Source organism: Rhineura floridana, chromosome 8, assembly GCF_030035675.1.
Source record: "Rhineura floridana isolate rRhiFlo1 chromosome 8, rRhiFlo1.hap2, whole genome shotgun sequence".
In the NCBI taxonomy this organism is placed as follows: domain Eukaryota; kingdom Metazoa; phylum Chordata; class Lepidosauria; order Squamata; family Rhineuridae; genus Rhineura; species Rhineura floridana.
Window position 1 is genome coordinate 107,999,708 of NC_084487.1, and position 26,299 is coordinate 108,026,006.

General features: G+C 44.3%; 1 protein-coding gene across 3 annotated transcripts in view; it reads right to left on the reverse strand.

The window, feature by feature from the left end:
* Positions 1–26,299, reverse strand: part of ABCD2 (ATP binding cassette subfamily D member 2) — a 112,659-nt gene that overhangs the window by 15,382 nt on the left and 70,978 nt on the right. For all 3 annotated transcript variants that reach the window (XM_061640329.1, XM_061640330.1, XM_061640328.1), the window contains exons 4-6: positions 26,049–26,217; positions 19,404–19,498; positions 2,269–2,414 (exon numbers count right to left, since the gene is read on the reverse strand). In XM_061640329.1, the coding sequence (XP_061496313.1) occupies positions 2,269–2,414; positions 19,404–19,498; positions 26,049–26,217 (410 nt within the window). The remainder of the gene's footprint in view (positions 1–2,268; positions 2,415–19,403; positions 19,499–26,048; positions 26,218–26,299) is intronic.

The window sequence follows — 26,299 nt, forward strand, 5'->3', positions numbered from 1 at the left end:
TGGCAGTGGCTCTCCAGGGTTCCACACTGGGTTCTCTTTGGAGATGTGGGGATTGAACCTGGGACTTTCTGCATGCAAAGCAGATGCTCTATTGCTGAGCTATGGCAAGAAAATTGGATGGAAACAGAAGGTTGGACAACAGTTCTTAACAGTCCCCACCAGTGTGATTCATTACACAGTTGCAAACACTTCCTTTTTAAAATGTATTGTGTGCCTCACCACTGTTTGGTGGGGATGTCCATGCATTGGTTGCTCTGTCACAGCTACTAAATCTATTTTTTTCATTTATTTATTTACTTAATTTTTTTTATTTATATCCCGCCCTTCCTTCCAGCAGGAGCCCAAAAAATCTAAACCAAGATAGGCTCATTTAAACCATTTTGAGTTGCTACTGACAATGCTGGTATTGCAGCCTTCCTTCTCCTTCCTTTTCCAGCCCAGGGCCACCACTGGCTATGGAACTGGAGGATTCCCAGCAGGTATATAACAGGGCAGGTGAATGAGTCAAAAGTGGAATAGTTCTCCCAGTTGTGAGGTGAGGAAAACTCTATCTCCCAGTTGCTGTCGGCACCAATGCAACTTCTAAACTGATAGAAGACCTTCCAGATATGGATGTGTCTGTGTCTAACAAATATGCTGTTGGAAATGTAGAGGGTTCAGGGTGGGTCATCTCTAATATGGGCCAGGACTCTTTATTCTAAATCCAAAGGAAGAGTCCAAAGACAGATGAATGCAGTTAACCAATAATAACAAAGTATTAAAAAAGCTGTAATATCAATGAACTGAAGAAAGCAAAATTGTGGACGTTGTGTTTGCTCTGGATGTAATACACACAGTCTTTATTCAAAAAGTTTAAGAAGTATTAAGTGGCATTTACACAAGCCTTAGAACACAAATCCTCTGTCATTCAAAACCACCAGGCAAGGGGCATTATCAATATCAACTTTAACATTGTGCAAAGTATTTTAGGAAAAATAATCCCTGCCTGGGATTTCTCTAACTCTAAGCCTTGTTTCCAATTAGCAGATTGCCTGGGATAGTGGGGGAGAAAATGACAGCTAATCTCTAAAGCCAATATTCCCTTCTGGAGGCTTGCCCAGGTACTATAACTCCTATACATTTTCTAACAGTAAATTCTATTGGCACCTTTCTAATCACCTTCTATGCTATATGAATAGACAACAATACAAAAGTCATTTGTATTTTAAGGTCATCAGTGTATCCTATGTATAAACTATGTATAAAGACAAGCAAATTCCTCAGTTAAACCACACAGAATCAAAGCAATTCCTATTCTTAACTGGGTAAATTCAGCTAGGGTTTCATTTAATTGGACAACACAGCATATTGCCTTGAAGGGTAAATCTAATAATTCAGAGAAATCTAATAAAAATAGTAGCATTTACAAACTGTTCTGAATAAGAATCAAGCCAATCCAGATAATGTGGGTAGGACCTTTGCAGGCAATGGCTGCAATCCAGATGCATTAGGATTGCAGCCATTTCTTGCATTAGCCCCTTCCATTTAAAAGATGCTTACAGTCCAGTAAAAGCCATTCATAATCAACTCTCATTGAAATCAGTGAAACCAATTCTTCCATTGTTTTCAGCAGGACAGTCATGAGTGTTTGGCTAGATAAGACTGTGTCTTCATGCTAGGAATGTGCATTTTTTACCAAGCAATTGCACAAGATCCAAAAATCTTTAAAAGTTCCACTTTTGTCAGGATAGAGCATCTCTTGTCACACAGTCACACTTTGTTAGATATGATCCACAATACTCTGTTAGGCCATCACACTAATTGCTCTTCAAATTGGAACTTCCACTGTGGCTGCATCTAATGTCATTGGTGATGAGTAACTCCTCTCCATTCCTCTCTCCCCACCCCCTTCCAGTGCAGTGTGAAAAGTTCAATCATTTCTCCCTTGATTTTTCCTGTTTACAAAAATTGAATCGTTTCCACTATCTAACTGTAGTGGAAGCTTTGATTGTAACCTTTTGAAAGGCTTGTCAACAGTTGTTTACTATGGCATTTCCATCATTTTTCTGAAATCAATACAAAAAAATATTATCCCATTAATCTAACAAGCCAACCTCCTACTTGTAGACTTCTGATTATTTTGTACTGGTTATTTTTTTTAATTGTTAGGTTTTTTAAAGTTTCCTTGAGCACTGTGTGGCAGAAAAGGAAAATGCAAATCTTTTTAGATATGTACATATACATTGTTTTGCGCTATAAAAAGAAATACAAACAAACAAAATCACAAACCTTTGAGGAATGTAGAACATATGCTGAGGAGGTGGTTTGTAGAGAACTCCTTCATAGACAGGCCACAAGCCACTTAGAATTCTGAAGAGAGAACTCTTCCCACAACCATTGGGTCCGGTGATTAGAAGATGCATTCCTTCCTCAACCTACAAGTTATAAAAAAGAGAAACACAACAATCTTTTAGAAGGTAATTATTTTCACCAACATTCTAACATAGGGTTGGTTTGGATATAACACTAAACCATAGTTTAGTGTTATGACACTGAGCCTGAGCAAACGTTGGGTCTGTGCCCTTCCCCTTTCTCTTCTGGCACAGCTGCAAGAGGAGTTTGGAAGATTTCACTTGTATTTTAGATAAACTGTAGCTACTCATGTGGTCTGAACCTAGACAAATTGTAGTTAATCTTAACTACAGTTAGTTGAAACAAAACAATTTCAAATTATAGTTTATGAAGTAATGTTGTAACAATAGTTGTGATTAACAACAGTTTAGGATTTGGACGACATCAAACCACGGTTTAGCATCATGTGTAAATTGGGCACAGTGTAACAAACTTCTCATATAAAGCCACATCCGCATTCACTGTCATTCTAAATTTTCCAAACACACATTATAAGAAGCTTCTCTAGAAAAGGTTAATCGTGTGGATTATGAATAATCATGTGCATAAAAATGGTTCTTAAACCAGTCTTGGGTCCTCTCATTGCTGGTTTTAGCAGAGAAAAACAGCCCAAACATATATGTGGAGCTCCATTCATCATAACCAACAACAGGAGCTCCATATACATAGATCACAGTTTGTGTTGTATCACTGTCAGCTTCCTTGATTGTAAAAATAAACTGCAGTTAGATTATAGCCAAAGTAGGAACATACGGCTTCTATGAAAACAGGGCTGTGAAAAATATGCCCACACACCACATGTCAACCTCAACAACAAGTTCCAGTTTCCAGTATTTCTTAGACTGAGCCTACAATTCCAGGACAAAACTTTTCCTCAGGTAACTTGCACACAGCAAAGTTGAATTCATAGCAGTTGTTTTCCACAGTGTGTATAGTTTTGCAGTCACCATGTGTGAGATTAATGTGGAATCTGTAGGATCTCATTCCAGAGTAGCAATTTCTTTTTAGTGAAAATATATATTCTTATATTTGGCAACACAGATCAAAATGAATATTAGAACAGAGGAAGTAAAACTATATATAAGATGGAAATTATTCATAGAATCATAGAGTTGGAAGGGGCCTAGTAGGCCATCGAGTCCAACCCCCTGCTCACAGCAGGAAATCCACAGCTAGAGCATCTCCCGCAGATAGCTGTCCAGCCTCTGCTTGAAGACATCCAGCGAAGGGGGATCCCACCACCTCCCTAGGCAGTTGGTTCCATTGCCAAACTGCCCTTACTGTCAAGAAGTTCCTTCTAATATCCAATCTGAATCTACGCTCCTGCAACTTAAAACCATTAGACCTAGTCCTACCCTCTGGGGCAGCAGAGAACAAATCTGTACCCTCCTCTATGTGATAGCCCTTCAGGTACTTCAAGAGTGCAATCATGTCACCCCTCAGCCTTCTCTTCACCAGACTGAACATGCCAAGTTCCTTCAACCTTTCCTCATAAGACTTGTTCTCCATACCGGCTATCATCCTCGTCGCCCTCTTCTGAACCCGCTCCAACTTGTCTATATATTTCTTAAAATGAGGCGCCCAGAACTGAACGCAGTATTCCAGATGAGGCCTGACTAATGCAGAATATAGTGGGACTATTACTTCCCTCGACCTGGAAACTATAGCTCCGTTTATGCATCCCAAAACCGCGTTTGCCTTTTTTGCCACAGCATCACACTGGTGGGTCATGTTCAACTTGCGATCCACTACAATTCCAAGGTCCTTCTCACACGCACTACTGCTAAGCCGGGTATTTCCCATCCTGTACCCGTGCATTTTGTTTTTGTGGCCTAAATGCAGAATCTTGCATTTGTCTTTATTGAATTTCATTTTATTAATTTTAGCCCAATTCTCTAGTCTATCCAGGTCCCTTTGGATTTTATTCCTGTCTTCCATTGTGTTAGCTATCCCTCCCAGTTTCATATCATCCACAAACTTCATAAGGCTTCCATCCACCCTGTCATCTAAGTCATTGATAAAAATGTTGAAGAGTATCGGCCCCAGGACAGAACCCTGTGGCACTCCACTCGAAACCTCCTTCCAGTCCGAAGCAGAGCCACCGACGACCACTCTTTGAGTACGGTTTTCCAACCAGTTGTGAATCCACCTGTGTTGCGCTGCTGCCAACTCAGAAGGGACAGGAAGGGGGGAGGCATGAGTTTCAGGCTCCTTCACAGTCAGAAGAAGCAGAGTTAGGGATTGTTGTGTCTGAGCAGGAGCGTACGGGAGGGGGGCAGCCTTCTCTCCAGCCAGTTCCCATGAGTAATGCCCTTTCCGAGGATCCGCCCGCGCCGCCCCCAGTTGATGCAGAGAACTCGTGGGAGGAAGCTTCGGAGTCAGTGCCAGCCCCTCCTTTACCAAGCAGTTCCCAGGAGGATTTCAGTGTGGCACCGCCTCCTGACCTCGAGCCTGTTGCTCGAGAGCAGGTGTCTTTGGATGAACAGTTGGAGGCGTGTCCCCTGTCTCCCTGTTCCCGCCGCCGTGAGAAACGGACAGGGCAAAGACAAGAATTACGAAGGAGTCAGAGATTACGTTCAAAAACATTTCCTTTATAAGCCTGCCGCTCCCGGGGGGGGGTCATTGAGTCAACTTCCTTCTCACATTGCAGAGCATGTCTAGAGTATAGTTAGGGACTTTAGTGAGTTAGTGTATAGTTTCCATGAAGCGCAATGCCTTTGATGTATCCATTACTCTAATAAAACGAGATTTACTTGCACACACACTCCAGCCTCATTCTTTCGGCTCTGGACTGGACAGTTTGACTCAACCACCATCCCTACTCGAACCTGTTCCCATGGCGGATGACATGGACCAGAACGGAGCAAGAGGGGGAGTATCTATCACCATGGAAGCCTTGTATGCCGAGATCCAGAACCTCCGAGTGACTACGCAAGCCCTGCAAACTGAGAACCAAACCCTCAGAACCGCAACGCAAGCCTTGCAAGTGGATAACCAGAATCTCCATGCCTTGGTCGCCCAAGTCCAAGCTGCGCCTCCAGGGGCAGCAGCCCCTGTGAAATCTCCAGTGGGACTCCCCGTGCGATACGGGGGGCAGAGTGAACAGTTTGCCACGTTTCTAACCCAATGTGAGTTATACATTCAAGTGCGCAGAGCTGAGTTCCCAACTGACGACGCGAAGGTGGCTTTCATCATCAGTTTATTGGAAGGAGAAGCGGCAAAATGGGCCACCCCGTATTTGATTCGCAATGACCAGATATTGTGCCAGTTTGGCGCCTTCAAGAATGTGATGGGGGACATGTTCCGAGACCCCCAGAGGAAGGAGATGGTTGCCCGCCAGTTAGGGACCCTGAGACAGGGAAAGGGGTCTGTAGGGCAATACACGAATGTTTTCCGTGTTTTGTCTCAGGAGACGGAGTACAATGACCCAGCCTTAATGTACTTCTACAGAAATGGACTGAGACCAGAAGTCCTGGATGAACTGGAGTGCTCCACACCCCCAGACTCACTGAGGGGTTTGATTCAACTGAGTTTGCAGATAGACAGCCGCTTAGAAGGAAGAAAGTTGGAGTGAAAAATGGAGCCTTCCCGGAGTCAGGTTGCTGCTCCGCTGCCTCGTGCACGCCCCGTGCCCAATCTTGGCATCCCTACTGTCTCGGGAGAGGAGCCCATGCAGATTGGGGGGGCTAGACCGCGATTGACAGAGGAGGAGAGGGAAAGACGCTGGAGGGAAGGACTGCATCTCTATTGCGGAAAGTCTGGACACCTCGCCAGAAATTGTGCAGCCAAAACCGGAAGATCCCAGCCGCCGGAAAACTTCACATCCCAGCTCTCGTAGAGGCTAGAGAGTTGGGGGGTGCTACAGATACTGAGCCTCCGTTACGACCCCTTCCCTCCCAAGGCGCCCTTCTGTTGCCCATTCGCATCACCCTATCCTCAGGCAAGAGTTTCTCAGCCAAGGCTATGATTGACAGCGGAGCATCCTCTTGTTTCATAGACAGAGAGTTGGCGCTACACCACGATATTCCCACAAGAGAACTGAACCAGCCGTTGGCAGTGGAAACTATAGATGGCCGGCCTCTGAAGTCTGGGGGGGTGACTAGGGTGACTGAGTCTGTGGAAGTGAAGGTCCCTGGGCATCGGGAAGACCTGTTGTTCTATGTGGCATCCTTGCCGCATTTCCCGGTAGTGTTGGGTATGCCTTGGCTGGTTAGGCACAACCCCACAATCTTTTGGGATGAAGCTGTGGTGGCTTTTACCTCCAAGTACTGCCATCAACATTGCTAGCCTGAAGAGGAGCCACAGGTATTGGCAGGCGTGTCTCCCCCAAGGGAGATAACTTTGCCCGCCAAGTATGGGAGTTTTCGGGACGCTTTCGATAAAAAGGAAGCGGAGCAACTACCTCCTCACCGGCCCTATGATTGTGCCATAGATTTGGTGCCAGGGGCACGCATCCCCGCCGGGCGGATCTACTCTCTATCTGAACCAGAGTTGGCAGCGTTAAGGGAGTTTCTGGACTCTAATTTGAAGAAAGGCTTCATTCGCCCTTCACAGTCCCCAGCAGGTGCACCCCTGCTGTTTGTGAAGAAGAAAGGGGGGGAGCTCCGTCCCTGTAATGACTATCGCTCATCAGGGAAATGTTGGAGAGGTTGCGATCCGCCAAAATTTTCACGAAACTGGACTTGAGAGGAGCTTACAACTTGGTGAGGATTAAGGCAGGTCATGAATGGAAGATGGCGTTTCAGACCCGTTATGGTCATTTTGTATATTTAGTAATGCCATATGGGCTGTCGGGAGCACCTGGAGTCTTCCAAAGTTTCATGAATGACATCTTCCGGGACTTTGTGGACCGCTACATGATAGTTTATCTGGATGATATTTTGATTTACTCAAATACTCCCAAAGAACATGACTCACATGTGCGTGCAGTGCGGCAGAAGTTACGGGAGCACCATCTTTACGCTAAGCTGGAAAAATGTGGGTTTGACCTAACCATGTTGGACTTTCTGGGGTATCGGATCTCTCCAGCAGGAGTAGAAATGGACCCAGAAAAAGTTCATTGTGTACTCACGTGGCAACCCCCCAAGACCAAGAAGGATTTGCAACGCTTCTTGGGCTTTGCGAATTACTACCGTTGTTTCATAGCCAACTACTCCCATCAGACCGCACCGCTCACAGATTGCCTGAAGGGCTCAGGACCTTTCCAATGGACAGAAGGGGCACAAGAGGCTTTCGAGAGCCTGAAGCGAAGGTTTGCTACCGAGCCCATACTACAGCATGCCGACCCGGCGCTCCCTTTTGTGATAGAGTCGGATGCGTCGGACGTCGCAATCGGATCGGTTCTTTTGCAACCATCCCAGAAAGGGGGTGAGCTGATGCCTTGTGCCTACTTTTCCAGAAAGCTAACCGCCTCTGAACAAAACTACACTGTGTGGGAAAAGGAGCTATTGGCCATTAGAGATGCCTTTGAAGCCTGGAGACACCATCTGGAAGGGGCGCAGAATGAAATCGAGGTGCACACAGACCATCGTAACCTAGAGAGTCTTCATACCGCCCGTAAACTCAATCAGAGGCAAGTGTGCTGGGCTCAGTTCTTCGCACGGTTCCATTTCAAAATTCATTATATCTCCCAAGCACAGAATAAGCGGACCGATGCCCTCCAAAGGAAGCCAGAATTCCTGAGGGATCCCACCCCAAGACCGTTACAGTACATAATTCCTCCCGAGCGGGGAGTAGTAGGGGCCTGCCAAGAGTCTTGGGAAGCTGAAGTGTGTGAAGTGCAACAACGGGACCCTTTTATGCAGAAGCAGCAGGTTGAAGAGGGCGCGTCACCCCAGGCAGAACAGAAGGACCTTACATGGAAGGATGGCATACTGCATCATCAGGAAGCTGTTTATGTGCCCCCCGGAGAACTGCGAGTGAGGGTACTACATCAGTGCCATGACACCCCCACGGCAGGCCACTTTGGGGTTTTTAAGACCATTCAAGCTGTCACTCGGGATTTCTGGTGGCCCAAGGTGAAGAAGGACGTAGAGCATTACGTCCGCTCTTGCCCCACTTGCATGAGAGCTAAATATGCTACTGGGAAGCCACCGGGGCTACTAGAACCCCTCCCCACTCCCGGAGGACCCTGGCAAATGATTACTATGGATTTTATAACAGACCTTCCACCTTCGCAGGGGAAAACCACAGTTTTGGTGGTCGTTGATGCTTTCTCAAAAATGGCTCACTTCATTCCATGTGCGGGTCTCCCAAGCGCCCAAGACACTGCTAAGTTGTATGTGCAAAATGTGTATCAACTGCACGGTCTGCCAGACAGCCTGGTTTCCGATCGAGGCACACAATTCACCTCGTGTTTTTGGCAAGCGTTGTGGGAGTTACTACAAAGTGAGCTAAGACTGTCCTCTGCCCATCATCCCCAAACGGATGGGCAATCCGAGAGAGTCAACGCAGTGTTGCAACAGTATTTAGGTTGTTTTGTGGGGTATCAGCAGGACAACTGGATGTCCTACCTGCACTTAGCAGAATTTGCCTATAATAATGCTGTGCATTCGCACACGCAACAGACTCCTTTCTTCGCCAATTTTGGCTACCACCCCCGAGCCTTCCCTGCCCCAAAAGACAGTTTCTCAGTTCCAGCCACTGAGGATTACTTGCAGGAACTTCACGCTATGCAATAGCTACTCCAAGAGCAACTAGAACAGGCCAAAGCGGATTACAAACGCGCCGCTGACCAGCATCGGAGAGAGGGGGACCTCATACGAGTGGGAGACAAGGTCTGGATATCTACACGTTTCCTAGCTATGCCTGGCCGGTGTCGTAAACTGCAGGATCGGAGTGTAGGGCCTTTTGAGGTGGAGGCACAGATTAACCCCGTAGTTCACAGACTAAAATTGCCGCCCACCTTCAAGATGCACCCAGTCTTCCACAGGGCATTGTTGACCAAGGACGCTGTCCCCGACCTGCACCGTACGCGAGTGGAGCCCGCGCCGCCGTTGTTGGTAGAGGGAGATTTTGGTAGAACAGATTTTGGACTCGCGAAAACGCCGAGGGCGTCTTCAGTACCTGATTCATTGGAAGGGGTACGATCCAACTGAACGTTCCTGGGAAACAGAGGAAAATGTGCACGCTCCGACTTTGGTGAGAGAATTCCACGAGGCTTATCCAGAGAAACCTAGACCTCAGGGGTGGGAAGGGTTAAAGCATGGAGGGGGAGATGATGTTGCGCTGCTGCCAACTCAGAAGGGACAGGAAGGGGGGAGGCATGAGTTTCAGGCTCCTTCACAGTCAGAAGAAGCAGAGTTAGGGATTGTTGTGTCTGAGCAGGAGCGTACGGGAGGGGGGCAGCCTTCTCTCCAGCCAGTTCCCATGAGTAATGCCCTTTCCGAGGAGCCACCCGTGCCGCCCCCAGTTGATGCAGAGAACTTGTGGGAGGAAGCTTCGGAGTCAGTGCCAGCCCCTCCTTTTCCAAGCAGTTCCCAGGAGAATTTCAGTGTGGCACCGCCTCCTGACCTCGAGCCTGTTGCTCGAGAGCAGGTGTCTTCGGATGAACAGTTGGAGGCACGTCCCCTGTCTCCCCGTTCCTGCCGCCACGAGAAATGGACAGGGCAAAGACAAGAATTACGAAGGAGTCAGAGATTACGTTCAAAAACATTTCCTTTATAAGCCTGCTGCTCCCAGGGGGGAGTCGTTGAGTCAACTTCCTTCTCACGTTGCATAGCATGTCTAGAGTATAGTTAGGGACTTTAGTGAGTTAGTATATAGTTTCCATGAAGCACAATTTTTATTATTTTATTTTTTATTTGTTTCATTTATAGACTGCCCATAGCGAGTGGCTCTCTGGGCGGTGTACAAAAAGGTTAAAATACAAAATATCAACAATAAAATCAGACAACAAACAATAAACACAAGCAGCAACTAAAGAAAAAAATAAAAAATAAAAAATTTAAATTATAACATAAATGCTTAAAATGCCTGGGAGCATAGCCAGGTCTTAACCTGGCGCCGAAAAGATAGAAGCGTAGGCGCCAGGCGTACTTCTTCGGGGAGGCTGTTCCACAGTTCGGGGGCCACTACAGAAAAGGCCCTAGATCGAGTAACTGTCCTCCGGGCTTCTTGATGGGTTGGTACCCGGAGGAGGGCGTTAGATGCTGAGCGAAGTGACCAGGTAGGTTCATAGCGGGAGAGGCGTTCCACAAGATATTGCGGTCCCACGCCGTGTAAGGCTTTATAGGTCAAAACCAGCACCTTGAATCTGGCTCGGAAACAAAGAGGTAGCCAGTGCAAACGGGCCAGAACAGGTGTTATATGTGCTGACCGGCTGGTCCTTGTCAGCAGTCTGGCTGCTGCATTTTGCACTAGCTGAAGCTTCCGAACTGTCTTCAAGGGCAGCCCTATGTAGAGCGCATTACAGTAATCCAGCCTAGAAGTTACCAGAGCATGAACAACTGAGGCGAGGTCATCCCTGTCCAGATAGGGGCGTAGCTGGGCTACCAACTGAAGGTGGTAGAACGCATTCCTTGCCACCGAGGCCACTTGCGCCTCAAGAGACAAGGAAGGATCGAAAAGAACTCCCAGACTACGAACCTGTTCCTTCAAGGGGAGTGTGACCCCATCTAGAACAGGGTGAACATCCACCATCTGGGCAGGGGAGGCACTCACCAACAGTGTCTCAGTCTTGTCTGGATTGAGTCTCAGTTTATTAGCTCTCATCCAGTCCATTATCGCGGTCAGGCAATGATTCAGCACATCCACAGACTCACCTGTAGAAGATGAAAAGGAGAAATAGAGCTGCGTGTCATCAGCGTACTGGTGGCAACGCACTCCAAAACTCCTGATGACCGCACCCAGAGGCTGCATGTAGATGTTAAAAAGCATGGGGGACAAAATCGACCCCTGAGGGACTCCACAATGGAGGGTCCAAGGTGTCGAGCAATGTTCCCCAAGTACTACCTTCTGGCGACGATCCGCCAAGTAGGAGCGGAACCACTGCCAAGCAGTGCCTCCAACTCCCAACTCCGCGAGTCTCCCCAGAAGGATACTATGGTTGATGGTATCAAATGCCGCTGAGAGATCAAGGAGGATCAACAGAGTCACACTCCCTCTGTCCCTCTCCCGACAGAGGTCATCGTACAGGGCGACCAAGGCTGTTTCAGTGCCAAAACCAGGCCTAAAACCGGATTGAAACGGATCTAGATAATCGGTCTCATCCAAGAGCACCTGGAGCTGATTGGCAACCACCCGCTCCAGAACCTTGCCCAAAAAGGGGATATTTGCCACCGGTCTATAATTGTTCAAGCTATCTGGGTCTAAGGAAGGTTTCTTCAAAAGAGGTCTCACTACTGCCTCCTTGAGGCTACTAGGGACTACTCCCTCACTCAAGGAGGCATTTATCACTTCCTTGGCCCAGCCGGTGGTACCAGTCCTGCTAGCCTTGACCAGCCAAGATGGACAAGGATCTAGAGCAGACGTGGTCGCCCGCACCATTCCAAGCACCTTGTCCACTTCCTCAAGCTGCACCAACTGAAACTCATCCAATAATGAAAGACAAGACCGTGTTCTGGACACTTCAACGGATTCATTTGTCGTAACATCAGAGTCTAGGTCCCTACAGATGCATGCGATTTTATTTTGGAAGTGCCCTGCAATGTCGTTACAGCGAGCTTCAGATGTTTCAATGGTATCTTGAGGACCAGAATGTAAGAGTCCTTGTACAACCCTAAAAAGCTCTGCTGGGCAGCAGAGAGATGTCTTGATAGAGGCAGCGAAGTAGGACTTCTTCGCCGCCCTTACCGCTTTTATGTACGACTTAGTAGAGGCACTTACCAAAGCATAATTGCATCCGTCTGGAGTTCGTCTCCATCTGCACTCCAGCCTCCTTCTCTCTTGCTTCATCACTCTCAGCTCCGGGGTATACCACGGAGCTGTATGAGCTCTGCATCAAAGAGGGAGCACGGGAGCGATCATGTCGATAGCCCGGGCCATCTCTGTATTCCACAGTTCGACCAAGGCCTCGACAGGAGCACCAGTAGTATCAGCTGGAAAAACTCCCAGAACCCTCTGAAAACCCATAGGATCCATAAGCCTCCGGGAGCGGACCAACTTAATAGGTCCCCCACCCTTGCAGAGGGAAAGAGTCGTCGTAAGTCTAAAACTCAGCAGGCGGTGATCTGTCCATGACAATGGAGTAGATGAAAAATACCCCACCTCCAGATCACCATCTCCATGACCAGTGGCGAAAATCAAATCAAGAGTGTGACCCGACACATGCGTTGGGCCAGTAACAAATTGAGACAGCCCCATGGTTGTCATGGAGGCCATGAAGTCCTGAGCCGCTCCAGATAAGACAGTCTCGGCATGAACGTTGATATCCCCCAACACCACAAGTTTGGGGGACCTCAACAACACCTCCGAGACTATCTCTGTCAGCTCTGCTAGGGAAGCTGTTGGGCAGCAAGGTGGGCGGTACACCAACAAGATTCCCAGTCTGTCTCCTTGGCCCAGTACAAGGTGGAGGCACTCTAGACCAGTTGTCATCTGGACAGGATGCCTGGTGAGAGAGAAAATACTCCTATAGACCACAGCGACCCCGCCTCCCCGGCCCTCAGATCTGCCATAGTGCTGCACCATATACCCAGGTGGGCAAAGCTGAGAGAGGGCAACTCCTCCCTGCTCACCCACCCAGGTCTCGGTTATACACGCCAGGTCGGCACCCTCATCCACAATTAAATCATGGACAAGGGAGGTTTTATTATATACCGACCTGGCATTCAAAAGCAGCACCTGGAGATCTAAGGGCTGGCTGATAGAACAACCAGCAGTTCTGTGGTCTTGAGGAGAACCGGAACAAGGCACAGACACAACTTGTCTGGGGCGAGTTCCCCTTACCTGGCATGTTCTTCTCCTAATGCCATACCTCCCATTACCCGTCACTACGCTAATTGGGGGCCCCGGAAGCCCCCCCGTTAAATACAAAGCATGCTCCCCCAGGCACATTTTAAAAATATTTAAATACAAACAAACACATTCACACAACAACGCATAAAAATACACATAAATATACACAAACACGTCCACACAATCTCATTCATACACACAACAGACAAAACAAACAGACAATTAAAATGCACCCAAACAGCAACAATAGCAGCCGACATTAAAATTCTCCTCCGCATCAAGCTTCATCCATAAGTAATGTCATCAAATAAAGTTGTAAAATATCTGCCCGCGACCCAGTAAACAGCAAGTAAGCAAGCCAGAGGACAAGACACGCCCCAAGCAGCGAACTTGAATGGAGTGGCGGCAAGCAGGCAGAAAGCCACGATGAAACAGCGACAGAGCAGCAGGCAGAAGCAGCGGAACCCAGCAGCATCGATCCAGCGACAGAGCAGCAGGCAGAAGCAGTGGAACCTAGCAGCATCGATCCAGGACTCACAGGCGTGTTGCAGCCGGCGACCGACGACAAAGCCGAACACCGACCAACAGGCAGTCCAGAAGACCCGGAGAGCAGCGGCAGCAACAACAAAAGCCAAGGCAGCAGCAGTTGTAAATCCGAAACGGCCAGAGCCACGCCGGAGACCAAACAACGGGCCCAGAAACAAACGGCCCAAAAGCACTCGAGAAGCACCCGGAGGGCAGCGACTCCTCGAGAACCGCAGCAGCCAGGGCAGCAACGCTGCGGCAACAGCGGCCCCCAACACACTCCAGCCGTAGCACGCCAAAGATGGAACTCCGCAACGGGTCAGAGCAACCCAAGAGCCGCGGCTCCGCCCCGAACCAAAGGCCAAAACAGCAAAACTGGGTCCAGGCAAAGATGTAAAGTCCAGCCACAGTCCAATATCGTACCAACGCCGGCATAAGCATAAGCATAAGCAAAGACATCGATGATAAGGTAAGATGATAAATACCAGGCGGTAGAAAGGGAAGAAATTAGGAGCTGAGGTGCAGAGCTCCCAATCAAACATCCTCTCTCGTCGCCATCTTTGAGCTGTGTCTTTGAGCTGTGCCTTTGATGTATCCATTACTCTAATAAAACGAGATTTACTTGCACACACACTCCAGCCTCATTCTTTTGGCTCTGGACTGGACAACCTGACAGTATTTCCATGTAGTCCGCATTTGACCAGTTTGCTAATCAAAAGGTCGTGGGGGACTTTGTGAAACGCTTTGCTGAAATCTAGATAGATGACATCTACAGCATTTCCACCATCTACTAAGCTAGTGACCCGATCAAAAAAAGAGATGAGATTAGTTTTACAGGATTTTTTCTTGATAAACCCATGCTGGCTCCTACTAATCACAGCATTGTCATCTAGATAGTTGCCAATGGACTCTTTTCTTATCTGTTCTAATATCTTTCCCGGTATTGAAGTCAGACTGACCGGCCTGTAATTCCCCGGATCTTCTTTTTTACCCTTTTTAAAGAGCGGGATGACGTTTGCCCGTCTCCAATCCTCCGGCACCTCTCCCGTTCTCCAGGATTTCTCAAAGATGATGGCAAGAGGTTCCGAGAGTACATCAGCAAGTTCCTTCAATACTCTGGGATGCAGTTCATCAGGTCCTGGAGATTTGAACTCATTTAGGTTAACTAGGTATTTCCTGACTATCTCCTTATCAATCTTGAACTGCAATCCCGACCCCTTACTGAGATTGCTACCGATGCAAGGTTGCACACTGTTCCCTTTTTGGGAGAAAATGGAGACAAAATAGGCGTTGAGCAGTTCTGCCTTTTCCTTGTTATCTGTCAACATTTTGCCATCCTCACTGAGCAGCAGTCCCACCATTTCCTTGGTCTTTCTCTTGCTTCAAACATATCTGAAAACCCCCTTTTTGTTGTTCCTCGCTTCCCTCGCCAGCCTCAGCTCATTCTGGGTTTTAGCTTTCCTTACACTATTCCTGCAAGCCCGAGCTGCTTGTCGGTACTCTTCCTTGGTGATGCATCCTTCCTTCCATTCTTTATACATGCTCTTTTTTATTTTTACCTCCTCCACCAGTCTTCCGTGTAGCCACATTGGCTTTTTCCGATGTCTTCCGTTTTTCTTCCTCTTTGGAATTGTTTGCGATTGCGCTTTTTGTAATACCTTCTTCATGAACTCCCACGCTTCTTGGGCTCCTTTTTTCTTTAGTCTATCTAGCCACGGGATCCTACCCATCATTTCCCTGAGCTTGCTAAAATCAGCTTTCGTGAAATCTAAGGTCCTCAGAATGTTTTCCCCATCTGCACAGTTAGAACGTGTCTCTTTCATAAGAGACCACACACAGTAATTACATCAGTTAGGAGCACCACAGTACTAATAAACTAATGTGGGAGCTGCTAATCTATGGCACAATCTCATACTACTGAGGAGTGTGTTTAAGAATATTGTAACTGCACAGATGAGGCCAATTGATTGGGTCTTTCTAGTGCTTTTTTAATAAAAAATGAGGTGCTGGGACTAATATCTTGCTAAAAGTGCTGTGGGTGCCAGCACAAAATGGCTGCAATGGGCAACAACAAAAAAAGAGGTGCTGGTACTCCATACCTGTGGGTACTGTCACAAAAAAAGCCCTGGGTCTTTCCCACCTGATCTATGCTCTTACCCAGTGAAGCGCTGATCAAGTGAGAAATATGCACATAATCAGCCCTGCTCACATTGTTGCAATATCAGCATACATTCCCCAGTGGCACAAGATGGTATCATGGACAAGCACTTCCCATGCTGTTCTGTCTCTCTGTGTGGTGAAATCCAGTGTTCCATGTGCATTTTTCAGTAGGGAAAATGTCAGGAATAAATATGTACTTACTACTTCACCAAGCATATAGTATTGCCAGCTGGTTGCATATGTAGATCAGCTCTGAGCCAGGTAATGTATACAATGTATTTCATCACATTAATTGGCTGAGAGCTGATTTGCATATTCAACCACCCAGCCGCATTATACACTTGGTAAAATAGTGGGTAATGACCCCTCACCACATGAGGAATGGGGGGGGGGTCAATTACATATGATATATGCGTATGATAAGATGTTATCACATACACACAGGGACAGAGGTTATGTGCTCCTAGTCTTTACTGTGAAGATAGTCCCCAAAGTGATCCTCTAGCAAAGATTATGGGATATCTGGAAAATCACATAATCTACTTTCATCACTGGTACTCTGCCATTAATGACTGTGCTCAGGTGAATCCAGTTTCATCTCAGTGGATGCAGACTGACTCTTTATATTGAAATGAATGGGAAAACCAGAGGAACTGTTGGCTAATATTGATGTTCAAGTCAGGATCAGGAAACAGCATTAAGAACATGGAAGAATAAAGATCAGTTCCCTCCCTATTGACAGTTTCCTAGAGATTTTTTTCCTGAGATTCTGCTCACTCTCCGAAGTTTGCAATTCCATAGCATGGACATTTGCTTGGCTCCTTTACAACTTAATGTCCATTTGAGACCTTCAGTTGGACATAACCCATGCTTCAAATCCTGGAGGCTTCTAGTGACTTTAATAGGAACAGGATCAGTTTACTGATATACAATCCTTGTTTAGAGCTTTCAAAAAGTCAGGGAAGGATTCCCAGAGCCCAGCCTCTTTAGATGCTTTATGCATTTAACAGTTCAAGAAAAGGGAGAATTTCAGAATACATTTCTTCTCTTACAGCGTATTTTTAAAAATCCACCCTTGTAATAACTGCATAAAGAAGGCTGAGAGCTTGTCTCATATAAAATCTGGCCACCTTATTCTCTATGGAGATGGCTGGGGCAATGTGAAGAAAAAGTAACTCCCTGCAGTAAAGCTATGTGAAGGAGTCATAAGCATATTTAAAGGACAGGGCTTCCCCCAAAGAATCCTGGGAACTTTAATTTACCCCTCACAGAGCTACATTTTCCAGCGCCCTTACACTATAGTTCCCATGATTCTTTGGAACTTTAGCATCTCTGCTATCTTTTTGGCGCCTTTTGAAGACTTTCCTCTTTCAACAAGCCTTTTAAGTTGAGACCTATCCCAGTCTGCGTCTGTGTTAGAATTGCTTTCAATAATAATAATATGTTTTAACCCTTTTTTGTTTTTAAAAATGTTTTTAAAGGTTTTTAAAAATGTTTTTAACGTTGTTTTGTTTTAATGTATTTTAAGGTCTTTTTATGATGTTTTAAAGTGTTTTTAGCATTTCTGTTTGCCGCCCTGGGCTCCTGCTGGGAGGAAAGGTGGGATATAAATCAAATAATAAATAAATAAAATGTATGGTGTGGATGTAGCTGAAGTAAAGAAGCTGGGAACAGAAGATACTTATTGAATGTATGCTCTCACCTGGCCCAGAAGGATGGGATAGATTAAACAACTACAAACAACCTAGTTAAAATTATTTTCTGTAACTAAAAACCCAATAACTCAGTGGGTTCTGTTAATACCACCACCACCCCCGCGAGCTTTCTATCAAACATACTTTCTATTCTGTCTTTATGGGCTATAATATGGCTACTATGTCATGCCTCTTTTGCATAATACCTAGCTTAACATAACACATGATGCAACATTGACCAGTCCTGTCACTGCCAACAGTCAATGTTGTGGGATGGACAGCTGAATCTCACAGTACGCCAAGCAAGATATTACAAGGAAAAGAGACACAAAGTGATGGTAGTACAGCAACTTCATGCCAGTTTTTTCCTTAGCTACAGTGTTAATTTGCATCCAGTGTTAATTAATTGTGCAGCTTTGAATGATCCAGTAATGTCACTTCTTGTGTCACTAAAGTAAATAAATGTAAGAGACTCTCATTAGGAGCCGTTCAAAAAATCAAGGAAGCTAAGGGCTGTATCTCACATTTTTCATGTATGAGCAGAACAGACTTCTGCTCACACAATAGGATTTCACCTTCCTCTCCTCTCCCTGAAACCCCCACCCATCCTCAAAAGCTGGTCTGGAGAATCAGGGGCCCCCTAGAGCTAATTTCTGGGGTGCTCACAGGACAGCAAATAGGAGGAGAGGAAGGTGAAGTCCTACTGCATGAGCAAAAGTGTTCTCCTGCTCAATGTTGGATTCCATCCTAAGTCTCAAAGGACTTTGAAGCAAGTGATATGTTTTAAAATGCTTCTTACTTTAATTTCTCTTCCTAAGCAATAAAAGACATGGCTAGAGAAATTGTCTGAAAATAGCAAAAGATGTGCGTTTTTATCAGGGATATGCAGAGCCCTAGGACAAAATCTTCAATGAAATCCATTTTCTGACTCTACTGAATGAAACTGTGATGAAAACCCATCTGCATTTTGATTTCAACTTGTCTGTTTAGCATTGTCATCACCAATTGCTGGCCATAGTTATCTTCGTACATGAAGGGAAGCAAACATGGCAGTCTCCAGATATTGTTGGGCTACAATTCCCATCACCCTTGATCATTACCTGTGCTACGTAGAACTGATAGGAATTGAAGTCCAACAACATCTGGAGGACACCATGTTGTCTACCCCCGGTGTACACACATGCTGCATTTATAGTCCCTTCAGCATCATGAATTCTGAAGTCTGAAGGATGTATTAAGAACATAGCAGCTGCCCAGCTTTAATAATCTTGACTTGATGATGTTTGTAATACAAGAAGCAGCATTACTTGTCCACTTAGGAAGCAAAGCTAAATATCTAACTGCAACTGTACTGTAATAAAGGCAACATAACTCTGGAGTGGCCCTGGGTGCTTGGAACATTCCATTGCAATGTGTAACAGTGGTATCCATGTGGAGCCATTTCTCATATTCTGCACAATGGTGTTGGAGGCACGGAGAAGGCCAACAGATGTGTAGAATCCTGTTCTCCTCCACTCGTTGACTGAACATGTGGACAACAGCCTGAGACCTATCTCTCTGTCTCTCGAAGTGGGATAAACGGTGCACATCTGCCTCTAACCGTTTGAGCCACTATGCCTACCTTTCTTGATTTCCCCTCTTTTCCATTTTCTCGTCCATTCAATTAACATAAGGTACATGCTGCGTTTGTGCTAATGGTGATGGCAACAATTAGAAGAGTCTTGCATATCATCTTACTTTGAAGTTTAGCCTGGAAACCACCACATCTCCATTTGGGGTGATAACAGGAACATTTTCACAGATAATTCCATGATCAACATCTATCACACTTCCTACAAGTAAAAACAAACAAACAAGCAAAATATGTATTAGTAGAGTACACACATGTACAGGTAGACAGACAAAAAGTTGTCAGTCTTAGGGGGGCTTATTCATGCAAATATGCTCATCGCTGGATAACTTGCATGTGAATTGCATCCACTGAAAGACTCCACACTTGAAGTGATGTTAGATTATATGAAATGTTAAGTCTTTGTTACTTAATCGGTAACCATCTTAATAACCTTCCTTCATGTCAGACATACCCTAAGCATAACAATTGCAAATATGTCTTATGTAGTAGTTACAAAGGGTATCATGTATATTAATTAAGATACCATGTTATAAAATTAAATTCTGGAAGTTTTAAGAACAAAAGAGAAAGGCCACTTTTGAAAATGTTTTTCTTGAATAACATGCATTTTATGCTTCGTCAAACATAACGTATTATTAGATATCAATCTAACAAATAAATAAATAAACGTTCAAATTCTGCTCATAGTTTGTCTAGAATCTGAATTTTCCTTCTCTAGGCTGCATACACACCATACATTTAAATCCCATTACTTCCTTAAAGAATCCTGAGAATTGTAGTTTGTTAAGGGTGCTGGGAGGTTTAGCTCTGTGACAGGTAAACTACAGTTCCTGGGATTCTCTGGGGGAAGCCATATGCTTTAAGTGTATGGTGTGTGCACAGCCTTAGAGTTTCTTGATCCACATATGATTGATATTATCACTCCCATGTTCATGCCATCTGGTGCACTTTCATTCAGAATGCAGAAATGAGGGGGGAGTTTCCTCATTTCCCTTCTATGGAATTATGCTTGAGTAACAGTCATTAAGGGTCCTTTACAAGCAGTTTGCAACTGCTCCATCTCCATTATGCCACTGTCAACACCTAAGTGAGGCTAGATGCACATGAACATTTACGACATGGTGGCTGTTTAAAAATCTAATGTTGTGTTAGCTCTGAATACTTCCATCTGTAGCCTCTGGCTAGGAGCAATCAAAACATTGGACCTTCCCCCTATTGCTTCCCTTTAGTGGAACACAGCAGCACTCCACTTGCCACATGGCTGGAGAAGACAGTCTCTATCTCAGGGGTGGCCAAAGCTGTGCCCTCCAGATGTTGTTGGACTTCAACTCCCATTAGCCCTAATCAGGGCTAGTGCCAGAGGGCAGTCAGGCTGGGCTCTGGCCAAGGACCCCTTCAGTCCAGAGGAGCCCCTGAAGGACCCTTCCTTAGGGTGGGAGGGTGGTGTTCATATTTTGGGATCTGTGGTAGCACTGGGTCCTACAACCCAATCTTGCTGCAGATTGCGGAAAGGGTCCTCCCATGCACCCCCCCAATACACACAGTGCAGACTTCAATACCTACCTCTCCCATAAGTGTTAATGCCATACGCTCCCAAGATGGCAGCAGGGGCTTCCCTGAGGGGTTGATGCCTCCACTGCCATTTTGGGTGATGGCAAGCAAGCACGCCATGCGTTCATGTCATTCACATGACACAAGAGGTAGGTGCGGTGTGTGGGCAGGCTTATTAGCCCCACACCACCTGTATGGGGAGGGTGTTGCGCTACAGCGCCATGGGCCTGGAGCAGGCTGGTGCCCAAGGACCCAGTCATGCCTGGCACCGGCCCTGTCCCTAACTATTATTTATTATTTATTTATTAAATCTATATCCCACCCTTCCTCCTAGAAGGAGCCCAGGGCAGCAAACAAAAACACTAAAACATTATAAAACATCTTAAAAACAAAAGACTTTAAAACATATTAAAACAAAGCATCTTTAAAAACATCTTAAAAAGTAATACCAACACAGAGACAGGTTGGGATAAAGTCTCTATTTAAAAGGCTTGTTGAATGAGGAAGGTCTTCAGTAGGTGCCCAAAAGATAACTGAGATGGTGCCTGCTAATATTTAAAAGGAGAGAATTCCAAAGGGTGGGTGCCACAACACTAAAGGTCTGCTTCATATGTTGTGCAGACTTCTGGTCATGCTGGCTGAGGCTGATGGGAGTTGTCGTCCAACAACATCTGAAGGGCATCACATTGGCTATCCTTGCTCTATGTGGTCACTTGCCAGTGCACCGTAAATCTCCTAAGTGGCTATTATACAGTAGAGGTTGTGGATACACCCAAATTGTCTCCTTCTTTCAGAATCTTTTATGTCTACAAACACTCCTTGGCTAAACCGGCACTTAGCATTAGAGATAATGAATGGTATTAGGGATGATTAAAGAGCATTAAATTCTGAGCCAGTATGGTGTAGTGGTTAAGGTGTTGGACTATTACCTGGGAGACCAGGGTTCAAATCCCCACATAGCCATGAAGCTTGCTGGGTGATCTTGGGCCAGTCACTGCTTCTCAGCCTCATGAAAACCCTATTTATAAGGTCACCATAAGTGGGAATCGATTTGAAGGCAGTACATTTACAAAGAGCATTAAAGCACATTGCATGGTTGTTTCTTTTAAGCCCCAGCAGATGGAGCATGAACACTCTTTCTCAAGTGAACAGCATTTGGCTGGAATACACTGTAGTGTGCTGGGCCATAGAAAAGGTTGCTTGTCTCCTTTTGGTTGGATATGAAGAGCACTGCCTTACCTAATGTTACATAGGAGTCTCACAACTGTTGCTTTCTGTGTATCTAAACTTAAACATTACCCTGAAACCAGCTTCTAGCATCTATAGTCACTGTATTTCAATATATAAAGCATGCTCAGCTACAAATTAGCAGAAACTGAACAGTGTGTTTAGAAAGTAAAAAAGCAGAGCCATTTGACTTCTTTACTTCTATCAATCCACATGTCTAACCTAAATACCAAAATCTTTTTCATAGCAAGAATGTATCGCTGAATGAATATCTTTTATCAAAGACTTACACCATTCCAAATGAAAATGGAATACTATTGAACAATTGTTCCCAAAGTACATGAAACAAATGATTCATTATAAGGTCTGGTAGCATTTCTCCAAAGGTTAAAAAGAGTTCTGATATGCTTTTAAATAATCCAGGTTTGTAACCAAAGAACGAGTTCTGCAGTGCCACCACATTACAGTCACACTTGGACAATATGTTTGTAGAGTGACCTTCCTTCATCTCCCATTTTTATGCCAATATATTGGCAGATTACAATAACTACAGTAGTGGGCTATATGACTGAGACTTCCGGGAAGGGTGACTTCGCTTGTGCCTGCTTTTGGGACGGGCTCCCGCCTCAAAAGAAGCTTATTCAGATATAAATCAGTCAGAACATTTTTTTTTTGACTGATGAAATTTCTCCCGGGCAGGGAGAAACGTAGAGATCAACCTCAAAAGCCTGTTTTTGTTGGGAGGACTGGATTTCATTAATTTATGAGATAAGGTCCAGCCAACAATGCCGGACGGACTTCCTAACAAGCTCTATCTGCTTAAGCGATACGTTTATCTTTTCTTTAAAGAGAGAACGGACTAACAGGCAAGCACCCTTCTTTCTATTATTTTTTTTCTTGGTTTAAATTGTTGCAGCAAAAGGAGATTTGTCAGATTGATCGGCTTTGGACAACTTCTGGGTGAGATATAGCTCTTCTCTGTTATTCACGAAATTAACAGCTTATCTCTGTTTCTGTCGCAAAAAGCTGTCCTGGAAGTGCATTCTAAAGATAATAAACAGAAGAGGGATTTCTATTCCTGATTTCTATTCCGAGGAATATTATATTGTCTGGGACTATTCTCTTTTTGGTCTATTTTATTTTGACGAATCTGCTTCTTCACGACGCCACTAACTGTTTTGATGCTGGAAACTAAATTTGTTTTGCATTCTTGAACATAGAGAGATAAGGCAGGTTGCTCTGTTTATACTGTGATGTCATCAAGCCTGGAATATTAACCCAATTGTTGCTGAAATAAGAAGTGGTTCTTCTTTATTTTTGTTTTGCTTGGTTTTCGTGGTTTTAAAAATGGCAATCAAGAAAGTGGCTGAGAATCTGGAAGTAATTATGTTTCAGAAAATAATGGATGAGATTGAGATAACGAAACAAACCCTGCGACAGGGTAGTAAGGAGCTGAAAATTGAACTGAGCAAAATGACGCAGGAGCTTAAAGAAATAGGGGATCCTGTGAGAGAGGAGAATGAGATCAGAGATGAGAAAAGAAAAAATAAAGGGAAGATACAAGCCCTGGAGATTGGAACAAATGTGGAATTGGAAAAAGATCTGGAGTTTATGGATTTTAGAAATAAAATCTACTGTTTGGAATTTAACGTTATCTCTGAAGAAATTAATGAAGATATTAGAGATAAAGTTATCGATGGCTTGGATAATCTTCTGGACTGGAATGATGTGATGGAGCTTGATATAGAGAAAATCTATGGAATTAACTGCAGCCATGTGACAATGGAAAAACTCTTAAGAGATGAGCCAGTGCATTTTGTAAAAAAGAAGAACACAGATATGACTTTACAACAGTATTTCAGCAACTTATTCAGAATGGATGGCAAGGAAATATTTGGGATAGAGAAAATTCCCATCAGACTCTTATTATATGACTATGGCTACAACAGTAAGATTATTATGGAATACTGATACTGGAAGATTGGACACTGAAATTACTGGACTTAACAGGACTATTGAAGATGGAAGATGGAACTAATAGGGATAATGGAATAATGGCTATTGAAATTATTGGACCTAACAGATTCTGATGAGATGGATTAATCGAAATGTTTATTTGGACTATGGTTATGACAATAAGATTATTATAATTATTAACGAGATGGATTAATTGACATGTTTATTTGGAGAAAAATTGATAGATATATTTCTTAAAGAATTGAAACCTCTCTTTGACTTTTTGTGGAAAGAATAAAGTAATGTTTATGAGATTTGATGATTAATTAAGATAACTACTGGAGGAAAGTGATTTTATAATATGATTTAAGAGACAGGATTGTTATATATTGTAGACCTATAACTGATTTGATATGTGACAAATGGGAAGTCAACATTTTATTTTTTTTTGTTTAATCATTTTTGTTTTGTTTTGTTTTTTGTCTTTGAATGTTTTATGATTTTGTTTTCTATGTTTTATGAAAATTTGAATAAAAATTATTGTAAAAAAAAAAGTAGTGGGCTATATGACTGACTTATGAGAACCAACGGAAAAATAATAGCAACTTGACATATTGTTAGGAACATCTAGTACAGATTTTCCCCTTCATGGTCTACATGTTACATAGAGAGGTTGTAATTTTCATTCCCTTGACTCTGGAAGAGTTTCTCCATAATCCATATAAGTGCTTCAAGGCAACTCCAGAATAAATGGCTTGCAAATTCTAGCATAAATCTTTGCGTAAAAGAAGTGTCCCTATTCACTTCAACAGAAAGGCACAATCCATCAGTGCTTCGCAGTTTGAGGGCCAAAATAGATACCATGTTATTCACACAATTAGCAATCAAATAAATAACAGCTCAACCTGGATCAAGACCTGATAGTTTGGAAGACTTCAACCTCTCTCCCCCTAACCCCACTCTCCATCACTGCAGTCCCATTGGGGGCTTTCAGATCAGAGCTTTCCTCCCAATGCAAACAGCAGGAGCATGGGCCCTGATTCAGATCATGCAGCCATATTTTTTTCTGCACAGTGTCCCTGGAAGCCTTACAAGGGGCTCTGTATGGAAAAAAGATGGATGTTCATTAGGTAGTGGGGAGCAGTATTCTTTTTTGCTCTGTACAATTCCACAGGAGGGACTGCACTTTACGATGTATAGTTGTTTCCTAGGAGAATTTTATAACAGTTTTTTAAATGTTAAGGGAAGAATAGGGCAGTATTTAGACCACCTATAAGGACAGTGTGGACCCATGTGCAGTTTGATTTGTTGATTATGGGACATAATCCACAGATCTACATTCCAATCCACTCATAGGTCCGAGGTCACTCCAAAACACAGAGTGAACTGGAACTGTCCTCATTGCTTGTGAAGAATCACCAAGATGTCCAAAGAGAGGAGTAATGGAAGACAAGCAGCATCCCATACAGTGGGAACTAGCAGGCATGAAGAGAAAGGAGGAGACACAGAGATTTGGAAGGAAAATATTGAAATGCCATCATTAGCAGAAGACCTTTGCCTAATTTACTTATGCAGCTCCTGGGATTGTACCAAGGTGGAGAAGGGAAAGTTTGTGTGCACTGCCACATTAAAAAAAGTATGCTAAGGAGAAGGCTAAACTAGAATAGGATTTGCTATTTTTCTATGCACAGGGAGATTTTGATGAGGTCAAATATTCAGATATACCACATCACATCAGAAATGGTACAGCCACAGGAACCACATACCATGTGATGTATCTGAACACATAAACTAGCCCTTAGCATCTTATACAGCACTTTATAAAAGCAAAGAGTTGGGCGAGGAATATACATAGCTGGGAGCAGAAGGTATCAGGACCTCTTGTACAAAGGAAAGCGAATGGGGTAAGTGTGCAACAAATATTTTTGTTTCAATAGGTGCCCCAGTGTTTAAATTTTAAATTGTACCCTGTTAAAGTAGAATCTTAAAAAATAAATAAATGTAGTATTAATTACCCTTGATTTCTAACGGGCCATCAATATGTCGTTCTGTTTTCTCTCTCTTCTTGTTACTGCTTTCACATTCTTGGGAAAAAGCCATCCTTTTGTAAATGCCCCTCTTCACTTCATCAAAGACTGAAAACATGTTGTATACACGAGCTGTGTAGCCAGCTAACTCTGTGACCTGAAATATGATAAATGATTGCGAAGATTAAAAAACAACTGTGTGGATGAATTATTGGTGTGTTTCTTTTATTCTACCAAAT